The sequence below is a fragment of the Dioscorea cayenensis genome, chromosome 26, assembly GCF_009730915.1.
Source record: "Dioscorea cayenensis subsp. rotundata cultivar TDr96_F1 chromosome 26, TDr96_F1_v2_PseudoChromosome.rev07_lg8_w22 25.fasta, whole genome shotgun sequence".
Taxonomy (NCBI): Eukaryota; Viridiplantae; Streptophyta; class Magnoliopsida; order Dioscoreales; family Dioscoreaceae; genus Dioscorea; species Dioscorea cayenensis.
The window spans coordinates 217,662-236,895 of record NC_052496.1 but is presented as its reverse complement, the minus strand read 5'-3'; the positions used below and the strand labels follow the sequence as shown (position 1 = coordinate 236,895).

The window sequence follows — 19,234 nt, the reverse complement described above, 5'->3', positions numbered from 1 at the left end:
TTTTAATTTAATTTAATTAAAATGTTTGGTGTCATGTTAAAGATCTTATTGACCGGTCAAATTTCTATTTTGGATTTGATAATATTAAAAAGTTGAGCCTTCTTGTACTGAAATCCTACTATAAATTGTGCTCTGTGCTAAGTCTTCAATGAAAGGTATTGATGATGCCATTTTATCCACGGAAACTTCAAAGAAACCCACCTTTCTAAAAAACGAAAGTAGAACATTAAATGATAAATAAATAAATAAATAATTGTGAATCTTGAGACGAAATTAATTGGCCATTCAAATCAAAGATACATGTTTTATGCATTGTTCTTATTCTCTTTTTCCCTCTCAAAGTGTCACTATTTCCTTTGCTTTCATTTTTCCATCTAAATCAGTTTATGACTTTTGTTGCTTCTAACTGTTTTTCAACTTACCAAATGACAAAACCATTGGATAGCCCAATAATATGACACCAAAATATAAAAGGGAGGTCATAGGTTTAAATCTCTCTCCTAGCAGTACTATTCTCCATACTGTTCATATATCTGTTTATCGGAGATTTTTATATTATTCTTATAGTGTATGTATATATTATTTAATATTTATATTTATAAAAAAAAACACTTATCGCCTATTATTAAAAAATTGCCAAATGACAAGATATTCATCCAAATAAAGCTTATATTTATTATGACATAATAAAATCATATATATATATATATATTTATTTATTTATATTGAATTTGTTATTTATGAATGTGTATAGATGATAAAAATAAAATTAAATAAATAAGTGAAAGAGGGGGAGCGTAGTAGGGTGGAAGGGGGTCATTGCTCATCTGCTCATGGAAAGCCACGGTAAGAAATCTACTCACATCCCAGAAGATATGGCCCCATATATATATATATATTAAAGAGAACTTAGATAATTATGAAAATTAGAAATTATTTTGTAATTGAAAAATAAAAAACCAAGTCTTTGGATCAATTGGTCGGGTCCCTTATATAGGCGTTTGTTTCGGAAAAGATCCGAGATCGAATCCCATGTCCACGCAAGGTGAGAGCACGTGGGTGGCGTTGAGCTCTGCTCCCTGCACGTTATTGACTTAAACGGATGGTGCTTTGTCTAAAAATAAAAAAAAAATAAAATAAAATTAGAAAATTTAAATTACTTTTAACTTAATGTTTTCAATTAATTTGTTTTATTATAACTAAAACACCTTTTCATTTGACTTCAGTCCAAACTTTCTTTAAAATTATTTTTGGATTTTTATGTCTATTTCATTCAAAATAATAAAAAAATTTCTCAAAATTTTTTATATTAGAACTCATCATTTGGTATTTGAATCCTCTATTTTTTTTTATATTTAAAAAAGACTTTAATTAATTTTCAAAATTTAATTAAAACTATATAACTAACAATTGATAAAAAGGAATGCAAGAAAAAAAAATATTAAGGTGGTTATATAAAATTTCAGCATTTTACAAGGGCATAATTATATAATTAAGAATAAAATCCTTAGACGAACTTTCAAATTAAGATGAAATGCAGGGGGTTAATTAGAATTTTAGCAGGTAAAAGGCGGCAGAGTTGAGCGCGCGAGAGTGATGCTTGCGATACGGCGATGTTGGCGGAGCCGATCCCCAGCGCGCGCGCGTTCAAGCGAACGATATCGTTTGCGCGTCCGCACCCGCCGCGCGCGCAGCGCCTTTCCCCATTCCCCCTCTATCCACCTCCACCTCCACCACCACCCCCAATCGCCTCCCCACCCGCCGCCGGCGACACTCCCCCACCTCCTTCACCTCTCCAGATCGAGCTCCGACGAAATTCATCGAAAAATGGATGGAAATTCTAGGGTGAAAGCGAAATGGAAGAGATAGGGTTGGAGAGCGAGAGCGACCCCGGAAAACGACGGGTAGCGTGTGAAATCCGCTTCCCCTGTTGACATGGATGGCCAGTAAACTGAAATCACCAAATCTTTGTTGTTTCCTTTTGATTGGTTTGTTATTGTGCGTCAATTTCATCAGGTGAGAATTCTATCTCCTACCTGTTTTGCTTCCCGTTGAATCTCTTGCAGATTAAGTCTTTGATTTGGAGTATTTAGGCGTTTGCTTGTTTTTGTGTAGACGGAGTGGTTTCATGGTTGGTTTTGGTGCTTGGAGAGATGGGCAGAGAATGGAATGTTTTTGGTTATCGGTTGTGCAAGGTTATGTACGCCTTCTTGTTGATGTACTTTCACACAAATGGTTGTTTGTCGCTTAACTTTGAAGGTGCACTCTGATGGCTGTCAATTATACTGTTGTTCTTGGTGTTTGTTTGGAAATTTGGAGGCACAAATTTTGTAATACTTGATTGTTTGTTGGCAATAAAGGATTGGCCTTGTTGGAGTTCCGATCCCGGGTGGGATATCGATCCTCATGGCGCCTTGGAAAATTGGGATGCAAGAGACAGTGATCCTTGTAACTGGACTGGTGTTTATTGTGTTAATGGAGTGGTGGAAATGTTGTAAGTATTTGTATTTTTACAAATTTATATTTAGTTTGTAGGACTTGAAACTTATCAATGTTCATGAGAGTCTAGGCATAGTTGCTAATCTCCTCTTTTCGGTAGAGTATATTCTGGCGTTGTCTCTGCATGTCCTGATGGTATTTTGATCATTTAATTAGTACCAGACCCTATCTGCATATTTTTTCCTGGTTGGTACAGCAGTTCTTGCTTGTTTATTTCCTTGTTTGCTCTACCCTGATTCTACCTTATCCTTATTCTTTTCCATATTAATGCTTGTGATTGGCATATCATATCCTTATTCTTTTCCATATTAATGCTTGTGATTGGCATATCATATCTTCTCCTATGCTCTCTACATTTGTTTATTTCTCTGATATACGCTTTTGCCGCGTGCATGGTTAGGTTAGAGGATTTGGGACATTTATGAACTGGTGTTAAATGAAAAACCCAGTCTAAGTTGACTTGTAGTGTGAACAAAACCCACAACAACCAAATCGACCTATGATTTATGGTTCATATACGGCTGAACATTGACTAAGGGTCAGATGTGGACTTTATATGAGTCTGGTAGGTCAGTAGTTAGCATTGTTAATCTAAAAGTTAGATTGACATATATATATATATATTCTTCAGCATGTGAATTGATCTCTCATTCTAATATCTGAGCTTCTGTTTAATTACCTTACACACTTTTTGTGGTAATTCTGTATTATATAAAAAAATTGTCAGCATGCATGAATGACCTGATAATAATCCAAATTCTTATGAGACCTCAATTGTAGGAACCTAAAAGAGCTGTCACTGGGAGGGACGTTGGCACCTGAGCTTGGAAGGCTTTGCCACCTAAGATCCATGTAAGCATTGTTATTCAGAATTCATGAAAGATTTTGTATATTGTTCGTCGCAGACACCTTCCTGGTTATTAAATTTTAAGTACTATGTTGTGTTCTTTTTTATTTACTTGGTTCAAGCATACCCTGAAGTTCTTGAATGTGATTAAATTACTGGACACAAACAATAAAGAATAAGGTTAAAAAATGGAAGATATGAATATTAGCTAACAGAATGATATATTTACCTAGCCAGTGTGATTAATTTAAGGCATCAGGGCATTGGGAATCACACAAGCCGTTCATCAAAATTACCTATAGACATTTTACTTGAATATCGTACTTCAATGCCTATATATGCATACCAAGGCTATTGAGTGGATTGTTATCAAATTAGCTCTCTAGTGGGGAAAAAATTGAAAACTACTATTGGCCCACATATCCTAATTTCACTGTAGTCAGGACTGCTACGTGAATATTGTGCTTTAATAGATATATATATATATATATATATATATATATATGCATACCAAGCTATTGAGTAGATTTTTATCAAATAAGCTTTTATTTCTCTAGTGGGGAAAAATTGAAAACTATTATTGCACCGTATATCCTAATTCCACTGTAGTCATAGCTGCTACTTCCAGGCCCAGTCTTCTTATCTTCTTACATAGACTGGTGATAAATGGGCATTGGCCCATCTGAAACAAATTTCTCTTTGTTATGTCTCATATCTAACAAAACCTTAAGTATTATATTTCATTTAAAACTTATGTTTTGCATGGCCATTATTCCTTCAATTGATTGTTTGCAACTTGCTTAGGTTTTACATTAATAATCAAACTATAATGCCCAAATATGACTTGGCTGATGATATTTTTCCTACCTGTATAAGATCATTATCATGAAGATGGTGGTAACTATTTTGAAATCAATGATGTCCATCTGGCATTGGATTTTCTAACTTTCTGCATAGCCGCAATTTGAGCAACATGAGGCGTAGTTAATCTCCATGATGTGTGAATGACCTTTATCTGAGGCCATTAATGAATTAAGAACCTTCATTTTTTTAAAGAAGGTTTTGGCCTACTTTTGTCTTACAACTAGTACTCATTCAATGCTTTATATCGGAATTCTAAATTTACTGCTTTGATAGTGTACTTTATAAAAACAACTTTTTTGGAGCCATCCCCAAGGAGATTGGAAGCCTAAATATGCTTGAGCTGTTGGACTTGCGCAACAATAACTTAAGTGGGGCAGTTCCTACTGAGATAAGAGAGATGCTATCACTTAAGCATCTGTGGGTATATAATCACAAACTTATCTTTCATCTTTTAGGTTGTGATCGTCTAATTTACTTTGTGTATCTTTTGCTCTTTGCAGCCTGCTCCGTGGCAACAAACTGCCTAGTCATTCACCTTCTTCAATTGAAGGGCTTGACATGCTTTCTGATAGAAGAGATGATAGAAATGTTATTTTTGACAAGGCCATTCAGATTGCTTTTATAAAGAGAAAACTTTATAACTGGTACATGACTAATTTCTTCTCGATGTGATATTTCCTTGCGTTTATCACAATTTATTTTATTGCTTGGACCAGGAGGAAACTTATGTTCAAAATAATTTGTTTTTTGTATTTTTTATCCTTAGTTTACTTACTCATATTTATATGCCAAGGAACTTAGAGGGTTGGTATGAGTTTCTGCAATGAGTATGAGGCACATGATCTTGCTCTTAATGCTGCAACTCATGCATATTTATTGGGTTTGCTAACATTTTCTATGAGCAAGCTAGATGCTTGTGTTTAATGCTTAGAGATTATCATGACAACAGCCTAGTGAATGCATCCAATGAAAAAACCATTCGTTTAAGAAATTGATCAAATTACAGTAAGCGACTTTGAAATCAGAATAATTTTGTAGCTCGCCACTGTTAAAAGTGCTGTTGGAAAGAGGCAGAAGATGGACAAAAACTGGAGTCGTTCGTAAATACAATTTAAGCTAAGATTTTGTTTCCACATCAAGATAAGCTTGGCCAAGGCCACTAATTGCCAACCAGCTGTTAGTCTTGAAAATTGGTGCATTATATATATATATATATATATATATTCTTTCTTTTCATCATGCAGATCAATCATCCATTCCTTTATATACCTCTTTGATAGTAGTTTTATGAGGAAACTTGGAAAACAAAAAAAACAAAAATTGACCAACGATCAAGTGGCCTATTGGTAGTTGAGTCCCCATTAGAATTATACTCATCACAAGTGGTGAGAGTTCAAATCATGGGTGAGGTCATATTTCTGGAAGTGTGAGTAGTGGTCGTGTGCGGGTGTACTCAGCACCTATGTGTGCATGGGCCCCGCCCTCACTTCCTCCGCTAAGACTTGTGGACATCAATGCCTTTTTTAGAGGCCTAGCCTCTCATCTTGGAAAAAAAAAAAGAATGACAAAAATTGGAGTCCTTGGTAAATACAATTTAAGCTAAGTTTGTTTCCACATCAAGATAAGCTTAGCCAAGGGCTCTAATTGCCAACCAGCGGATGGTCTTGAAAATTGCTACATTATATATATATATATATATACATCCTTTCTTTTCATCATTCAGATTAATCATCGATTCCTTTATATGGCTCTTGACAGTAGTTGTTATAGGGATCTAGTATCCTTTAATAAAAGTCAATGGAGTATATCTGCTAAGATTTTTTTATTTATTTATCTATTTCTTTGACAGGTTTAAGTTTAAAAGCTGCTCTTCATCTGCCCGTTGGGAGGGCAACAGCGAAAACCTTTTGGGTACCTATTGTATATTGTTCTGATGTTCCACAACCAAAATGCAACATATTAAGCTTTATAAGAGACAATTTCTTCTCCCCTGCAGGCCTCACTTCTTCAGTTCAAAATAGAAATGCACTAAACTCTCTCCGACGTAGGCTGTTTGAAGAAACCAGGAACCTCGCTGCTGTAACTCCAGTGAGTAGCTACAACCCTCCAGCTGCCGCCGTTCCATCTATTGGTAGTGGCTCGTTTCCAGCTATACCAAATTCTAAAATTGGAAGTCAGAAGAAACAACCGCCAATGCCTACAGCACCTGAAGATCCACCTGCTAACTCTGCCAAGCCTGGCTCAGGACCTATTGACCAAACCAATTCTGTGCATCATGACTCCCTGAGTAGAAGATTGGCAGAGCGACCTTATATTTTTATACTTCCAGCAGTGGCCTTGCTTCTTATATTGTCTGCAGTCCTGATTTTGATGTGCCGCAAAAAGGAAGCACCTACTATTGGTCCTTGGAGGACTGGACTAAGTGGCCAGCTAAAGAAGGCATTTATAACAGGTAAAATTTATTTCATATTTTGTAGTATAAAAGTCTGCAAGTTTATTTACACTTAAATAATATAATAATATATTCCAAAGCTTTATTTATGTAAGACTACAAATATGATCAGGAGTCTAGGATAGACGCTTGAACCTGTGTTATTTGATTATACTCTTCCAGAAAGTTGATTATGTGTTTCACATGAATGCTTATACCATGTGCTCTTTTGAGTATATTGTCTCTTGGAATCTTAACTTGAACAAAAAAGACAACATGAGTTAAACTATCTGAAATTACGCTGTTGTGCATGATGCACATACATACTTGTACTTAGGAACAGAAGCAAATGAGCTCTAGAATCTTGACACAAGTATATATACTTGAAAATGTTCCAACTCCCATTTTATGAACCAAATAGCCCATGCAGTTCCCTTAATTTGAATTCTAAATGTGAAATTTGTTTACATGAATTTGCCGAATAGCTGATTTGTTGTCACCGCTTTATTTGCTACTCAATTTATGTCATGATTTTACAACAGATAACTTTCAATAAGCTCTGATGTTATTCTCTAATTTATTACCAACTGTAAAAGTCACGCGTCAGTTCCATTAATTCACTGGCATTCCCCAAAATTGAACCATATGAACAATTTGATCTTTCAGGTGTGCCAAAATTAAACCGTGAAGAACTAGTAGCTGCTTGTGAGGATTTTAGCAATATTATCAGTAGTTCTGCATATCACACAGTATTTAAGGGAACATTGTCAAGTGGTGTTGAGATTGCAGTTGTATCAACTGCAATTAAATCTGCCCAAGATTGGTCCAAGCATTCTGAAACAAGTTTCAGAAAAAAGGTCTATCATTCTTGTTGCCAGCATATTTTCTTTAAAATTCGTTAACTTTTGCACACCTAAATTCATGTAACTTCTTGTTTTGGATATGCAGATAGATATGTTGTCCCGAATAAACCACAAGAACTTTATCAACCTTCTCGGTTACTGTGAAGAGAATGAGCCTTTTACGAGAATGATGGTTTTCGAGTATGCTCCTAACGGAACTCTATTTGAGCATCTTCATGGTGAGAACATTTGGCCAAACCACAAAAACAAGTTTAGTTATTTCTGCTAGATGATCATTAGTTGAAAACCATATTTTGCAGTCAAGGAATTTGAGTATCTTGACTGGAGTGCTAGAATGAGGATTATTATGGGCATCACATACTGTCTTCAATATTTGCATCACGAACTCAGTCCGCCAATAGTACACCTTGTTCCAAAATCGACTTCTATATTCATTACCGATGATTATGCTGCCAAGGTAATTCCTTACATTGCTTTCAACAAATATCTTTCATTTTCTGAAAGTTATTTTCAGGTCGCCGATACTAGTGTTTGGAAAGATATCAAGTTGAAAGGAACAACAACAGACTCATCATCAGCTGATCCTCGGCAAAGTGTGTATGGTGTCGGCATTCTTCTTCTAGAAATCATTTCTGGAAAAATTCCATATTCCGATGAACAAGGCTCCCTCGCCGACTGGGTAAAGACTTTGCTACAACTACCAATCTTGATAATAAATCTTCTTGACTATAGTTTATTTGAACAGGCGATGAAACGTATGACCGATAAATCCAGCATTGTTGACCCATCATTGAAATCCCACAGTGAAGATGAACTATCGATGATATGCGAAGTTATTAGAGACTGCATTGACCAGGACACAGTGAAGACTCAGAGACCAACAATGCTGATGATCACATCCAAACTAAGGAACATTATCTCAATCACACCTGAAGCAGCAACACCCAGACTTTCTCCACTCTGGTGGGCAGAACTTGAGATCCTCTCAGTTCAAGCAAGTTAACAACTATGTTATATTCATTCTTTTACTCTGTCTAAATATCCCCATCATCTGTAATCAAAACAACATTCTAGAGTCTTTATTCATTAGCAGCACTCAAACAAACAAAGCCACCACACTTGCACCAAAGCATTATACAAACACACATTAACACAAATAGAAAAAAAAATAAAAAAAATTGGTGAGTTCTCAATTACGAGCAAATTTTCTGTTGGTTATAAATAAATAAAAAAGTTGTTAGAATTACACAAAAATGTTTTGTGCTTTTATCTTTTTAATGATTTTTTTATTTATTTAAAAATTCTTTAAAAAAAAGTCTAATAAATGAATATTTTTATACACTTCAGAGATTAGAGTCAACAAAGTGTTTTATTTAATTTATAACTGCACGAGTTTGATGTAAACGTGTCAAAGTAAATTATTGATATAATTTAGGGATTAAATCAATTTTTTTTAATTTAAATATCATCATTCATTCTTGGCCAGGAGATAAATATATCTATAAATACTATTAAAGTAGATATATATTCTACTCCAAAAGCATTTTAAGTAACAATTTTAATTTTTAATTTTTAACATTTAAGTTTTTATTTATATTACTTATAATATTAATAATTAAAAAACATTAATTACACCTAATTATTTATACAATAAATATTTATAAGACTTTTGAAATCCATTTCTTTTTGTTCAAATTTTCTTTGAGTTCCAATCTTATGTTTTTAGTAACTCATGATCTTTGTAAGATATACCATAATTTTCATGGTATAAATTATTTAATTATATTATTTTATACATGATATTGTTTTAAAACTTAAAACAAAATTTTAAAAACTCTAATGCGAAACCGGGGTGAATATCTAGTAAATATTAAAAATATTATCCAGAGTCTTTATTAATAATAATAATAATAATAATAATAATAATGGGGACTCCAGCACAACAAAAAGCAAAGGGCCATGCATGCAGAAAGCTCAGCCACGACGGTAATTAGCACGCTGGAGATCCCTGAGACCACCCCACTGATGTATGGTCAGATGCATCTTCTCCACCGCCAAAAGAAACTCCACCGCCTGCTCCGGCGACAGTATCCCTCTCACCACCTCATTCATCATCTCCAACCTCATCTTATCCGCCTCTTTCACTATCTCTCCCATTGCCTCTACATGCATTCTCATCCCCTTCTCCACATCATCATTCCCATTCCTTATCCCACCACCACCACCACCACCACCACCACCATCACCACTACCAACACCTCTCTCCTTCACCAACTGAAACAATGGCTTATCCACCATATCCTCTTGTAAGTTCGCCATCTTGCTAGAAAGCTTATCCTCAGCCTTGATTATCTTCATCTGAAGCTCATCAATCATACGGAGTTGCACCGGTGAGAGAGTCACCGTGCCGTTGATCGGCGTAGTAGCTCCGGTGAGAACCTGGTTGGCATCATCTTCGATGTCAATACCTGCAACACAGAAAAGCAAACGGGTAGCCATGGATGGGCGGCAACCACCGAGCCAGAACGAGGATGTCTCGTAGGAACTGCACCATGGTGGGCATAACAGCTCGGTGGCCTCTTCCTTGGCGACGTCCTGCCTTTTCTGGACGTACTCGGCGAAGTGGTTCAAGATCTTGGAAACTAGAGCTTGGAGCTCGGCGTCGTTACGGTTTGGTGAGGTGGTGGCGCTGATGAGCTCTTGAAGGTCGGATTCTTGCTGGGCTAGCCATTCTTGGTAGCGGGTTTTGGATGGGTTTTGGTTGGGGGTGTTGCTGCTGCTGCTCGCCATTGTTGAGGGTTTGTGGAGCTTGGGGACAAGGAACAAGGAAGAAGGTGGTGGTGATGTTTGTTGTGTTTATATATATATATATATATATATATAAAGAGAGAGAGAGAGAGAGAAGGGAAGGTGGGCCCGGGTGTCCGGTGAGCGGTTTGACTTTGGTGATGCGTTGAATGAGAAAAGGACAAGAAAGTAGTGTTGGAGTTCGTGCTTTGAGTTACATTTCAGCGGTGGATGAGGTGGCCTGCATTTCTTGCATTGGTTGCTTTTTGTTTTTTATAATTTTCTAAATAAAGTAAATTTGTTTTTATTCATATTTTATTTTAAATTATAATATTTTTAGTCACACTACTACGTTTAAACGAGTTATGTCACACCACTACGTTTAAACGAGTTATGTCAGAGTGATGATTTAGGATTAGAATTTAAAAAAATTTATATGGTTAAATTAAAATTGTAAAATAACAAAATAATATTGCAGTTTAAAGTAAAAAACTAAAAGGATAAATTTGGAAAATATGGTTAAACTGTTTAGGGATTTATTTTTATTTTATTATAAATAAAAATTAATTAAAATTAGTGTAGATAATAGATAAATAAATAAATAAATATTGGTTGTTTTTTTAAAAGAAAAAAGAAATGTGGAGAAATTGTTATTGGGATGGAGATTTTGAAAAGGGAAATGGATTAATATGTTTTTTTTTTTTTTAAGTTATACATGTATATTTGATTTGATTGATGAAATTAATAAATAATTATTTTAATTATGTGAATATGAGAAATTAAATAACGATAATTTAACGAGATTGAAAACGACAATCGGTTGAATCTGCTGTTCATAACGGATATTATTGTTTTTTTATTTTATTTTTATCGTATCACTGGATAGTCCAGACATAGTTACAATTTTTGTCGTATCACTGATAGTCTAGACACAGTTAAATTTTTTTGTCGTATCACTGGGTAGTCCAGACATATGTTAGTTGGATTTATATACGACACATGTACTATGAAAATGTTGTTGAAATTTATATAGTACAATAAAATAAGATAAATTCCATTGTTGTAATTAGTAATCCAAACCCCACAGATTTTCACATAATTTTTTTACAATGGATTTTCACACAAATTTACCATAGTAATAAATAGAATAATTAATTAATAAAAAAAGATTATAAAATAAGATAATGAGTTATCTATAAGATAAGATCTAATTTAAAGTGTAAATCTAAACGTCTTACAAATTAATAATTTTTAATCATCATTTTAGTTTTAATTATTTACAAAATAAACAAATCACACGTATACAAATAAAGAGTTAATCCTTTAACCCATTTATACTCTCCTTTTATTTTAATTGAGTTTCAAATTTACCTTCTCAACGGGGATAAAAACACTATAGAACCAATAAATCTTAGATATTGACCAACTACACTTATGACCTATCTTCTCTTTTTTGTTTATAAACAGTGCTTTGAAAAGTTCCAAACAAAACTTGCACTTAGTTAAAAAAATAGGTACATAACACTATTCATTTACACAATAATTTTTTGTTGAGAAATGAAATCCAAAGGTTTAGTACCAACATTTTTAAATATAAGATCTACTAACGTTTTTAGAGGGCACAACCTCTCTCTCTATGTATATATATATGAGCCCACGTCATTTACGAATGCTCGCAGAGACAATCTAATGACTTTCATCAACATTGTCATACTATACTTATGAATTATAGTACAGAAAAAATGGAATGTCTAGTATTTTAATCTAAACCGTCCAAGTTGGTTAATTCTATTTCCATTAAACCTACAAAACTAATCAACCACCCTTTCATTGTAGATATAATCCCCTTTTTTGATGGTTTAGGATTAGAATATAAGATTTAGGTAACTAATATAAATAAAATTAAAATTGTAAATAGACCAAAATATTATAGTTAAATTAAAGGGATTAAAAGGTAAGTTTGAAAAAAAAAAAAAATAGAAAACTGTTTAGAGAATTATATTTAAAAAATTTGAAAATTAATTAAAATGTGGGGAAGTTGTTATTGGGCTGGTGATATTGAAATGAGGAATGGATTAGTATGTTATTATTAATATGTTTTTATTTTTAAGTTATACACGTATATTTGATTTTATTAATGTGATTAATAAAAGGTTATTTTAATTATGTGAATATGAGAAATTGAATAATTATAATTTAACGAAATTGAATACGACAATTGGCTAGATCCCCTTGACCATAACGGTTATTGTTGTGTTATTTTATTTATTTTGATTGTTAAATTTTTTGTCCTATCACTGGGTAGTCTAGACATATGTTAGTTGGATTCATATACGATGAGAATGTTGTTGAAATTTAAATATTAAAATAACATAAGATAAATTTCATCGTGGTAATTAGTAATCCAAACTCCATAGATTTTTACATAATTTTTTTACAATGGATTCACAAATTTACCGTAGCAATATATACAATAATTAATTAATAAAAATTTTTATAAAATAAGATAATGAGTTATCTATAAGATAAGATCTAATTTAAAGTGTAAATCTAAACATCTTATAAATTAATCATTTTAATCACCATTAGTTTTTAATTATTTACAAAATAAACAAGTCACGTGAAAGACAAATACAAATAAAGAGTTAATGTCTTAACTCATTTATATCTTTGTTTTATTTAAATTGATATTCAAATTTACCTCATCAACAATGACAAAAACACTATGAAACCAGTGACAATAGATTTTGGATATTGACCAACTACACTTATATCCTATCCTCTCTTCTGTTTTTACGAACAATGCTGTAAATAGTTCTAAAAAACTTGCACTTAGTTAAAAGATAAGTAGGTAACACTATTCATTTACATAATAATTTTTTTTTAAGAAATTAAATCCAAGTGTTCAGCACCAATATTTTTAAATACAAGATTTACCAATATTTTTAGATGACACAACCTCTCTCTCTTTATATATATATATATATATATGAGACCGTGTCATCTATGAATGTTTGTAAAGATAATCCAACAGTCTTCATCAGCGTTGTACTATGCTTATAAATAGTAGCATAGAAAAAATAAAATATACAATATCTTAATTTAAATCGTTTGAGTCGGTCAATTCTATTTTCATTAGACCTACAAAACTAATCAGCCACCCTTTCATTGCTGACATAATCAGCTAGTTTCTGTTTATGGCACATTTGGTTTATGTTCTATGTATATATAGGCTATATAGCCACCTGCAGGGTGTAAAAGCAAAACGGTAAAACAGAGTAAAGGAAAGCGGTAAAGCAGCGAATGGAAATGGAGGAAAAGGACAGAAATGTAGGAAAAGAGCACGGAAGTGGGCAATTGGAATAGTGAGGGCCGGAGAGAACTCTTTCAGTGAAGTGGGTCAGTTCCTAGAGAAAAAGAGAAACTCATTTCAAGTAATACATATATAAACTTTTTGGGGAAGAGGAGCGGGGCGAATCCACTAAAGACCTAGGGACGTGCACAAGCTTTGGTGGAATAAATGGGGATGGGGCCGTGCTCAAATGGGCGCTGGAACCACCTATATACAACTATTATTCACAACTCCCAGAAATGTGCCCTCAGCCGAGAATCGAACTCTCACCATTCGGTGAGAGCTCTATCGGCGACCTGTGTACCAATATCCTGCTTTTGACTGCAAAGCACCATGCCGCTTGCCACACTACCTGTCACTTTTCTATCCTTTTGTCTTCGTCCCCCTTCTAAATAAAGTCCTTATCTCTTGTCTAACGTGTACTTTTCCTTTCACAGTCTATGTGTGTGTATATATATACTCCATATATATTAGTTACATATATATTTATAAAATTTAATTATAAAGATTTATTTTAACCCATTTCACTCTTAATTTCTAATTCTAAGATTGAAGATTTTGATTTTACTAGTAACTTTATGTTTTTATTTTTTTTAAAAATATATATTTATGAGATATAAAGCAAAATAATCAAATACATTAGTTGGAGATGTGAGATGATCTATGTTGTTAAATCTGTATTTAGATGATCATCTAAGAGGGGAATTGATTTTTCAAGTAACTCATTGGATCTATGATTAATTATAAAAGAAAACTCTCTTCTTCTTCTTGAACAAGATAATCGGTTCTTTAATGATTAGTGATATATCTTAAGCACTTCTAGCTCAACATTGGGAAAAATATCATTATTTTTCTTCAATATTTTTTATTGATTAAAAATAACTTTTATAAAAAAGGATCATACAAGAAGGGCAACTAGAACAAAGGAATAGATGAGTATGAGTTTAATGGGTTTCAGCTTCAACATATATTAATACAAGCATTTGGAATGAAGTGGTGAACCGGACCTCATGTCCCAAAAGAGATTTGAATTTAATAACAATGGATTAAAATAATTTTTGGAAACCAATGCATTATTTTCAATCAATTTATCAGTTTGGAGGAGATATGACATGCATACAACAGCAAAAACATTATCTTGTTTAAAACTTGAAAGACTTAATTATATGTAAGTAGTACCGGGAGCCCTAGCTGCATATTTAAATTCAAATTATATATACATATAAATAAGATTTTTCTATCTCCAATATACTAATAATTAAGTCCTTCAAAGTTCAAACAAGATAACGTGCGTTTAGAGAGGATGTTTTCTTTCTTGTTCAGTCAACAACACACACTTTCTTGCAATATTAATTAATTGCAATTGCAACTTCTGGCAGTACTCCAGCATCTCTAGATATATATATATATATGAAAGATAGAGGATAACTCTCTGAATTTCAATAACTAACTTCAACCGTCAAAATCCATAATGATTTCCATCATATTTTATCAAGACAAAACATACTCTATTGAATCAAGTGAATAGTAACCATTCACTGTTTAGTGATCAATATTCTCATGCAAAACAGTAATCTATATATATATTAATAATAATAAACCACATGCAAATTAAACGTCGACCTAGTCTGAAACCCTTATCATCAACTAATGACTCCCTTAATCCTTCCAACTTGAACCTCTCTAAAAGGTCACAGTTCCTTCCTCTTCGTCCACGCTTTCCTGCTCCTCATTCCCATCCCTTGCATCTCTCTCTCTTCTCTACCTTCATATATATATCTATATATATATATGGAGTGATCATTAGTAGTATATAGCTAATATAACTAGTGTGCAATATATAGTTACTTATCAAGGTATATATACATATGATGAAGAGAGGAGTTCCAAAGCTTCTACAATGAGTGGATGAAGGAGATGAGGGAGATACTGCACCAGCTGCACACCGTGCGGCAGGACACGGTAGCAGAGACGGAACACCGATCGAGCGCTGGTGCACAAAACCATGGAGCACTTCCGAGCATACTACATGGTCAACTTTGCATCTAATTCTTGATAACAAAAGGATTACTTCTTGAACCAATATTAAAGATCTATGCTGGAAATGATTAAGCTCTCATTAAAATGGTTTAAAGATCGACACAGTGGAATAAATTAACAAACTTGACCCTTGAAACGACAAGAGATTTGTCAAAGTATCCAATGCAAAATGCTGGATTTCTATCCAGAACTTTCCAATTACAGAAATTGAAACAAATTAAAGTTCATCATCCTATACTGCACCAAGGCAATGGAAAAAAATAAAACTCATATGATGAAAAGCTACAATACTACTGGCTCCTTTTTATCTCAATTTTCATTATCTGTGTCAATCAATGAAAATTACATCATTAAAACCATGCATACCATAACCATAAAGGCTTAGCTTGATTCATTAGTTTCAAAATACATGATTACAATTGCATACTATTCAACGAAGGCTTAATATTGCAATTGATCAAGGAGAGTGACATCTAAATTCTTTGGAGGGATTAATTCTAGCCTGTCAAAGGTTGCAGCATTAAGGATGATAATAGCATTCAGGAGTCAGAACCTAGGGCTTTATTCTTTCTCAAAGTTGAACACAAGGTTCTTGGCTTCTTATTCAAGGTGAGTGATTTAGTTCAGACAAGATAGAGAACATTTACTATATTTCGGCAATTACTTGTCATTAACCACATCCCATTTCTTTGTTTGAGTATCTGATCCCCTTCCCAGACTCATACCATAAGTCCTTGACAAAATTCATAATTTATGCCTCAGCCATAATAATTTAATAAGTTGGTTTTTCTCCCTTATATTTCCACCTTTAACTTCAGGCAAAACTCCACCAAGCATTCTACATTTGTACTAGAAACATAAGAATTGATTTCTAAACACAAATTGTCCTGCAATAGTTTGTATAGCTAATGCACAAGAGTTCAACTATCCATTGTAAAAACAACAAAAATGAAAGACACCAGCTTAAATGACATTAAGAAAGTTATCAATGCATATTTGAGAATAAAGAATACTACTTTTCACTAGATTCCTAGTACAAACAAATTCCAACAAAGAATTATATCAGAGACAATAACAATAGCTGATTATTGACTTCAGAAAACCAAAAGCAAAAGTTAAGAAAGATGAGAACATTACTCTTTTTTGTTCTCCTACTACTCAAAATCAGAAGCAAGACCAGAATCATCAGCAACATCCACTGAGGCAATGGCACCAGCAACAGCATACCCATAAACAAAGCTCTGCAACCCTGGTTTCAATTCCTTGTTACAGAACTCCTCATACTCCGCCCTGTCACCTGCTTTCTTCTTCACCTCCACCACCAACAGTGAACCTGAAAGCTCAAATATCTCTGCTGCTATTGTAAGTGGCCCCTTTTCCCCTTCCCTTGTCCCCTCCAAACTAACTCTACACTTATTCTTCCTCACTATAAAGCTCACAACTTTAGCAATTTCTTCCAGTTTTGCGATAATCTTCGACACCGGTTCACCTGAAACAAACCTTGTTTCCTCCCCCCTCTCCTCAAACAACCCTGAAAGATCAAAACCCCTTGAGAATGATATGATATCAAAGGCATTCAAGCTAGCAGGCCTTGGCAATCCTAATCCACGCCTCTCTACATCAGACAATGAAGGGGGGCATGAAGTCACTGATGAATCAGAGTCAGACTCCGACTCAGACTTCTCCTCCGGCGGAGGCGGCACATAGTCAATGGCATCCTCGATAGGATAGAATTTATCATCTTCCATGTAATACCGGACATGCTTGAATCCCTTTTTGAACCATTTGCTCTTCATTATCTCCGGGATGGTAATCCTGGTCTGTGGATTGGTATCAAGAAGGCGAGAGAGGAGCTTTGTTAGGTCCGACGAGAACCACCGTGGGCAGCGGAATTCACCTTTATAGATCTTCTTGTACATCGCCATGACGCTTTGGTCATAGAAAGGGAGGTACCCAGCCATGAGAACGAAGAGGATGACACCACAAGACCAAATGTCGACCTTGGCAGCGTCGTAGCCACGGCGAGCGAGCACCTCCGGCGCGACATACGCCGGGGTGCCGCAGAAGGTGTGGAAGAGCCCGTCCTGCCTGATTTGATCCGATACCGCGCTGAGACCAAAGTCGGAGACCTTGAGATCGCCATTGGTGTCATCTACGAGGAGGTTCTCAGGTTTGAGATCACGGTGGAAGACACCACGGGCGTGGCAGAAGGCAACGGCGGAGATCAGCTGCTGGAAGTACCGGCGGGCGGTGTCCTCATGAAGACGACCTTTAGCCACACGGGAGAAAAGCTCACCGCCGCGGACGAACTCCATAACGAAGTAGATTTTGGATCGGGTGGCCATGACCTCGAGGAGATGGACAACATTGGGGTGGCGAGCACGTCGGAGGGCGGCGACCTCGCGCTTGGTGTGGGCGACGAGACCGCCCTGAAGGATGCGCTCCTTGTCTAAGGCTTTAATGGCGACGGAATCCCCAGTGCGGGCGTCCCGAGCGTAGTAAACCTTGGCGAAGGTGCCATGGCCGAGAATACGGCCAAGTTCGTAGCGGCCAAGCAGGAGACCCTCCTTCTTCTTAGAGAAGGGCTCCGCCGCCATGGATGAAGAGGTGGAGCTCGGCTACTGGGAAGGGAGGGAGAGGATCATGGAGGGGGGATTAGGGTTTGGAAGGGAGAGGAGAAAGGGCACCGTTTCTCGGGAATAAGAAGGAGAAGGAGAAGAAGAAGTCGGCAAAGTCGGAGATGCGAATATTCCGCATGAGAGACGGAGTTGTCGGCTTAGAAACGTTCTTTTTTATACTCGTGAACCTCCGCACGTGTGACCTTACTTTCCTTTCTTAATTTTATTCCAATTTATTTATTTATTTATAAATACTATATTATAATATTTTTTTTATTTAAAATTTAAAAACTAATTCTAATTTTGGTGTAATTTAATAGTAAAGATATGAGATGGGGTGTTCAAATTTTAAAACTATATATAAAAAAAAACAAAATATTTAAAATAATACCTCATGAGTTGGTTTTTTTTTAAAATATTCAAGAGCATTATTGGTTGTGGGTTACTTCCTCCTTCCTTGCCATTTTAGAGAGTTTTATTTATTTATTTATTTATTTATAAATTTTAAGAAATATTAAATATTATTTTTTTAACTTTACTCTTTATTAAAATAATTCTATACTTTTCAATAAATTATATTTAACTAAACATTTTTTTAAATATCTTAAAAACATAATATAATTTTTATAACATTTTGATTATCAATTAGTTTTAACTAACTTTTTAAATAAAATAAAAATAAATAAATAAAAAACACTGGTAGAATAATATTTAAATATTATATATATTTATTAATTAATAATAATTAATTAACATTAATATATTTTTTTAAAAAAAATTATAAACAAACTAAGAGTAGAATTTGAATTTAATTTTTTAACCGGATAAAGAGTGAAAATACTAATTACTCTACTATAAACTGATTAATATTAATACTTTGAAAAATTTTAATAAAATTAATTTTAAGTAATTTACCATTTTTGTTATACACAA

At 34.4% G+C, this 19,234-nt stretch overlaps 3 protein-coding genes across 3 annotated transcripts; 1 reads left to right on the top strand and 2 right to left on the bottom strand.

The window, feature by feature from the left end:
- The first annotated feature begins 1,541 nt into the window (after nucleotides 1-1,541).
- Nucleotides 1,542-8,593, top strand: LOC120253181 (protein MALE DISCOVERER 2-like). Its single transcript, XM_039261502.1, is given in 14 exon segments — nucleotides 1,542-2,016; nucleotides 2,116-2,259; nucleotides 2,361-2,392; nucleotides 2,394-2,494; nucleotides 3,280-3,351; nucleotides 4,484-4,627; nucleotides 4,711-4,854; nucleotides 6,060-6,121; nucleotides 6,207-6,662; nucleotides 7,308-7,498; nucleotides 7,590-7,722; nucleotides 7,804-7,961; nucleotides 8,019-8,183; nucleotides 8,250-8,593. Coding segments are annotated over 13 exon segments (2,022 nt in total). The 5' UTR covers nucleotides 1,542-2,016; nucleotides 2,116-2,153; the 3' UTR covers nucleotides 8,508-8,593.
- An 885-nt stretch (nucleotides 8,594-9,478) lies between these two features.
- LOC120253200 (protein DOG1-like 3) lies at nucleotides 9,479-10,294 on the bottom strand. The gene has a single exon (XM_039261524.1). The coding sequence runs from the start codon at nucleotides 10,292-10,294 to the stop codon at nucleotides 9,479-9,481; it is 816 nt and encodes a 271-aa protein (XP_039117458.1).
- Nucleotides 10,295-16,651: 6,357 nt separating this feature from the next.
- LOC120253222 (CBL-interacting serine/threonine-protein kinase 12-like) lies at nucleotides 16,652-18,425 on the bottom strand. The gene has a single exon (XM_039261548.1). The coding sequence runs from the start codon at nucleotides 18,278-18,280 to the stop codon at nucleotides 16,838-16,840; it is 1,443 nt and encodes a 480-aa protein (XP_039117482.1). The 5' UTR covers nucleotides 18,281-18,425; the 3' UTR covers nucleotides 16,652-16,837.
- Between the last annotated feature and the right edge of the window lie 809 nt (nucleotides 18,426-19,234).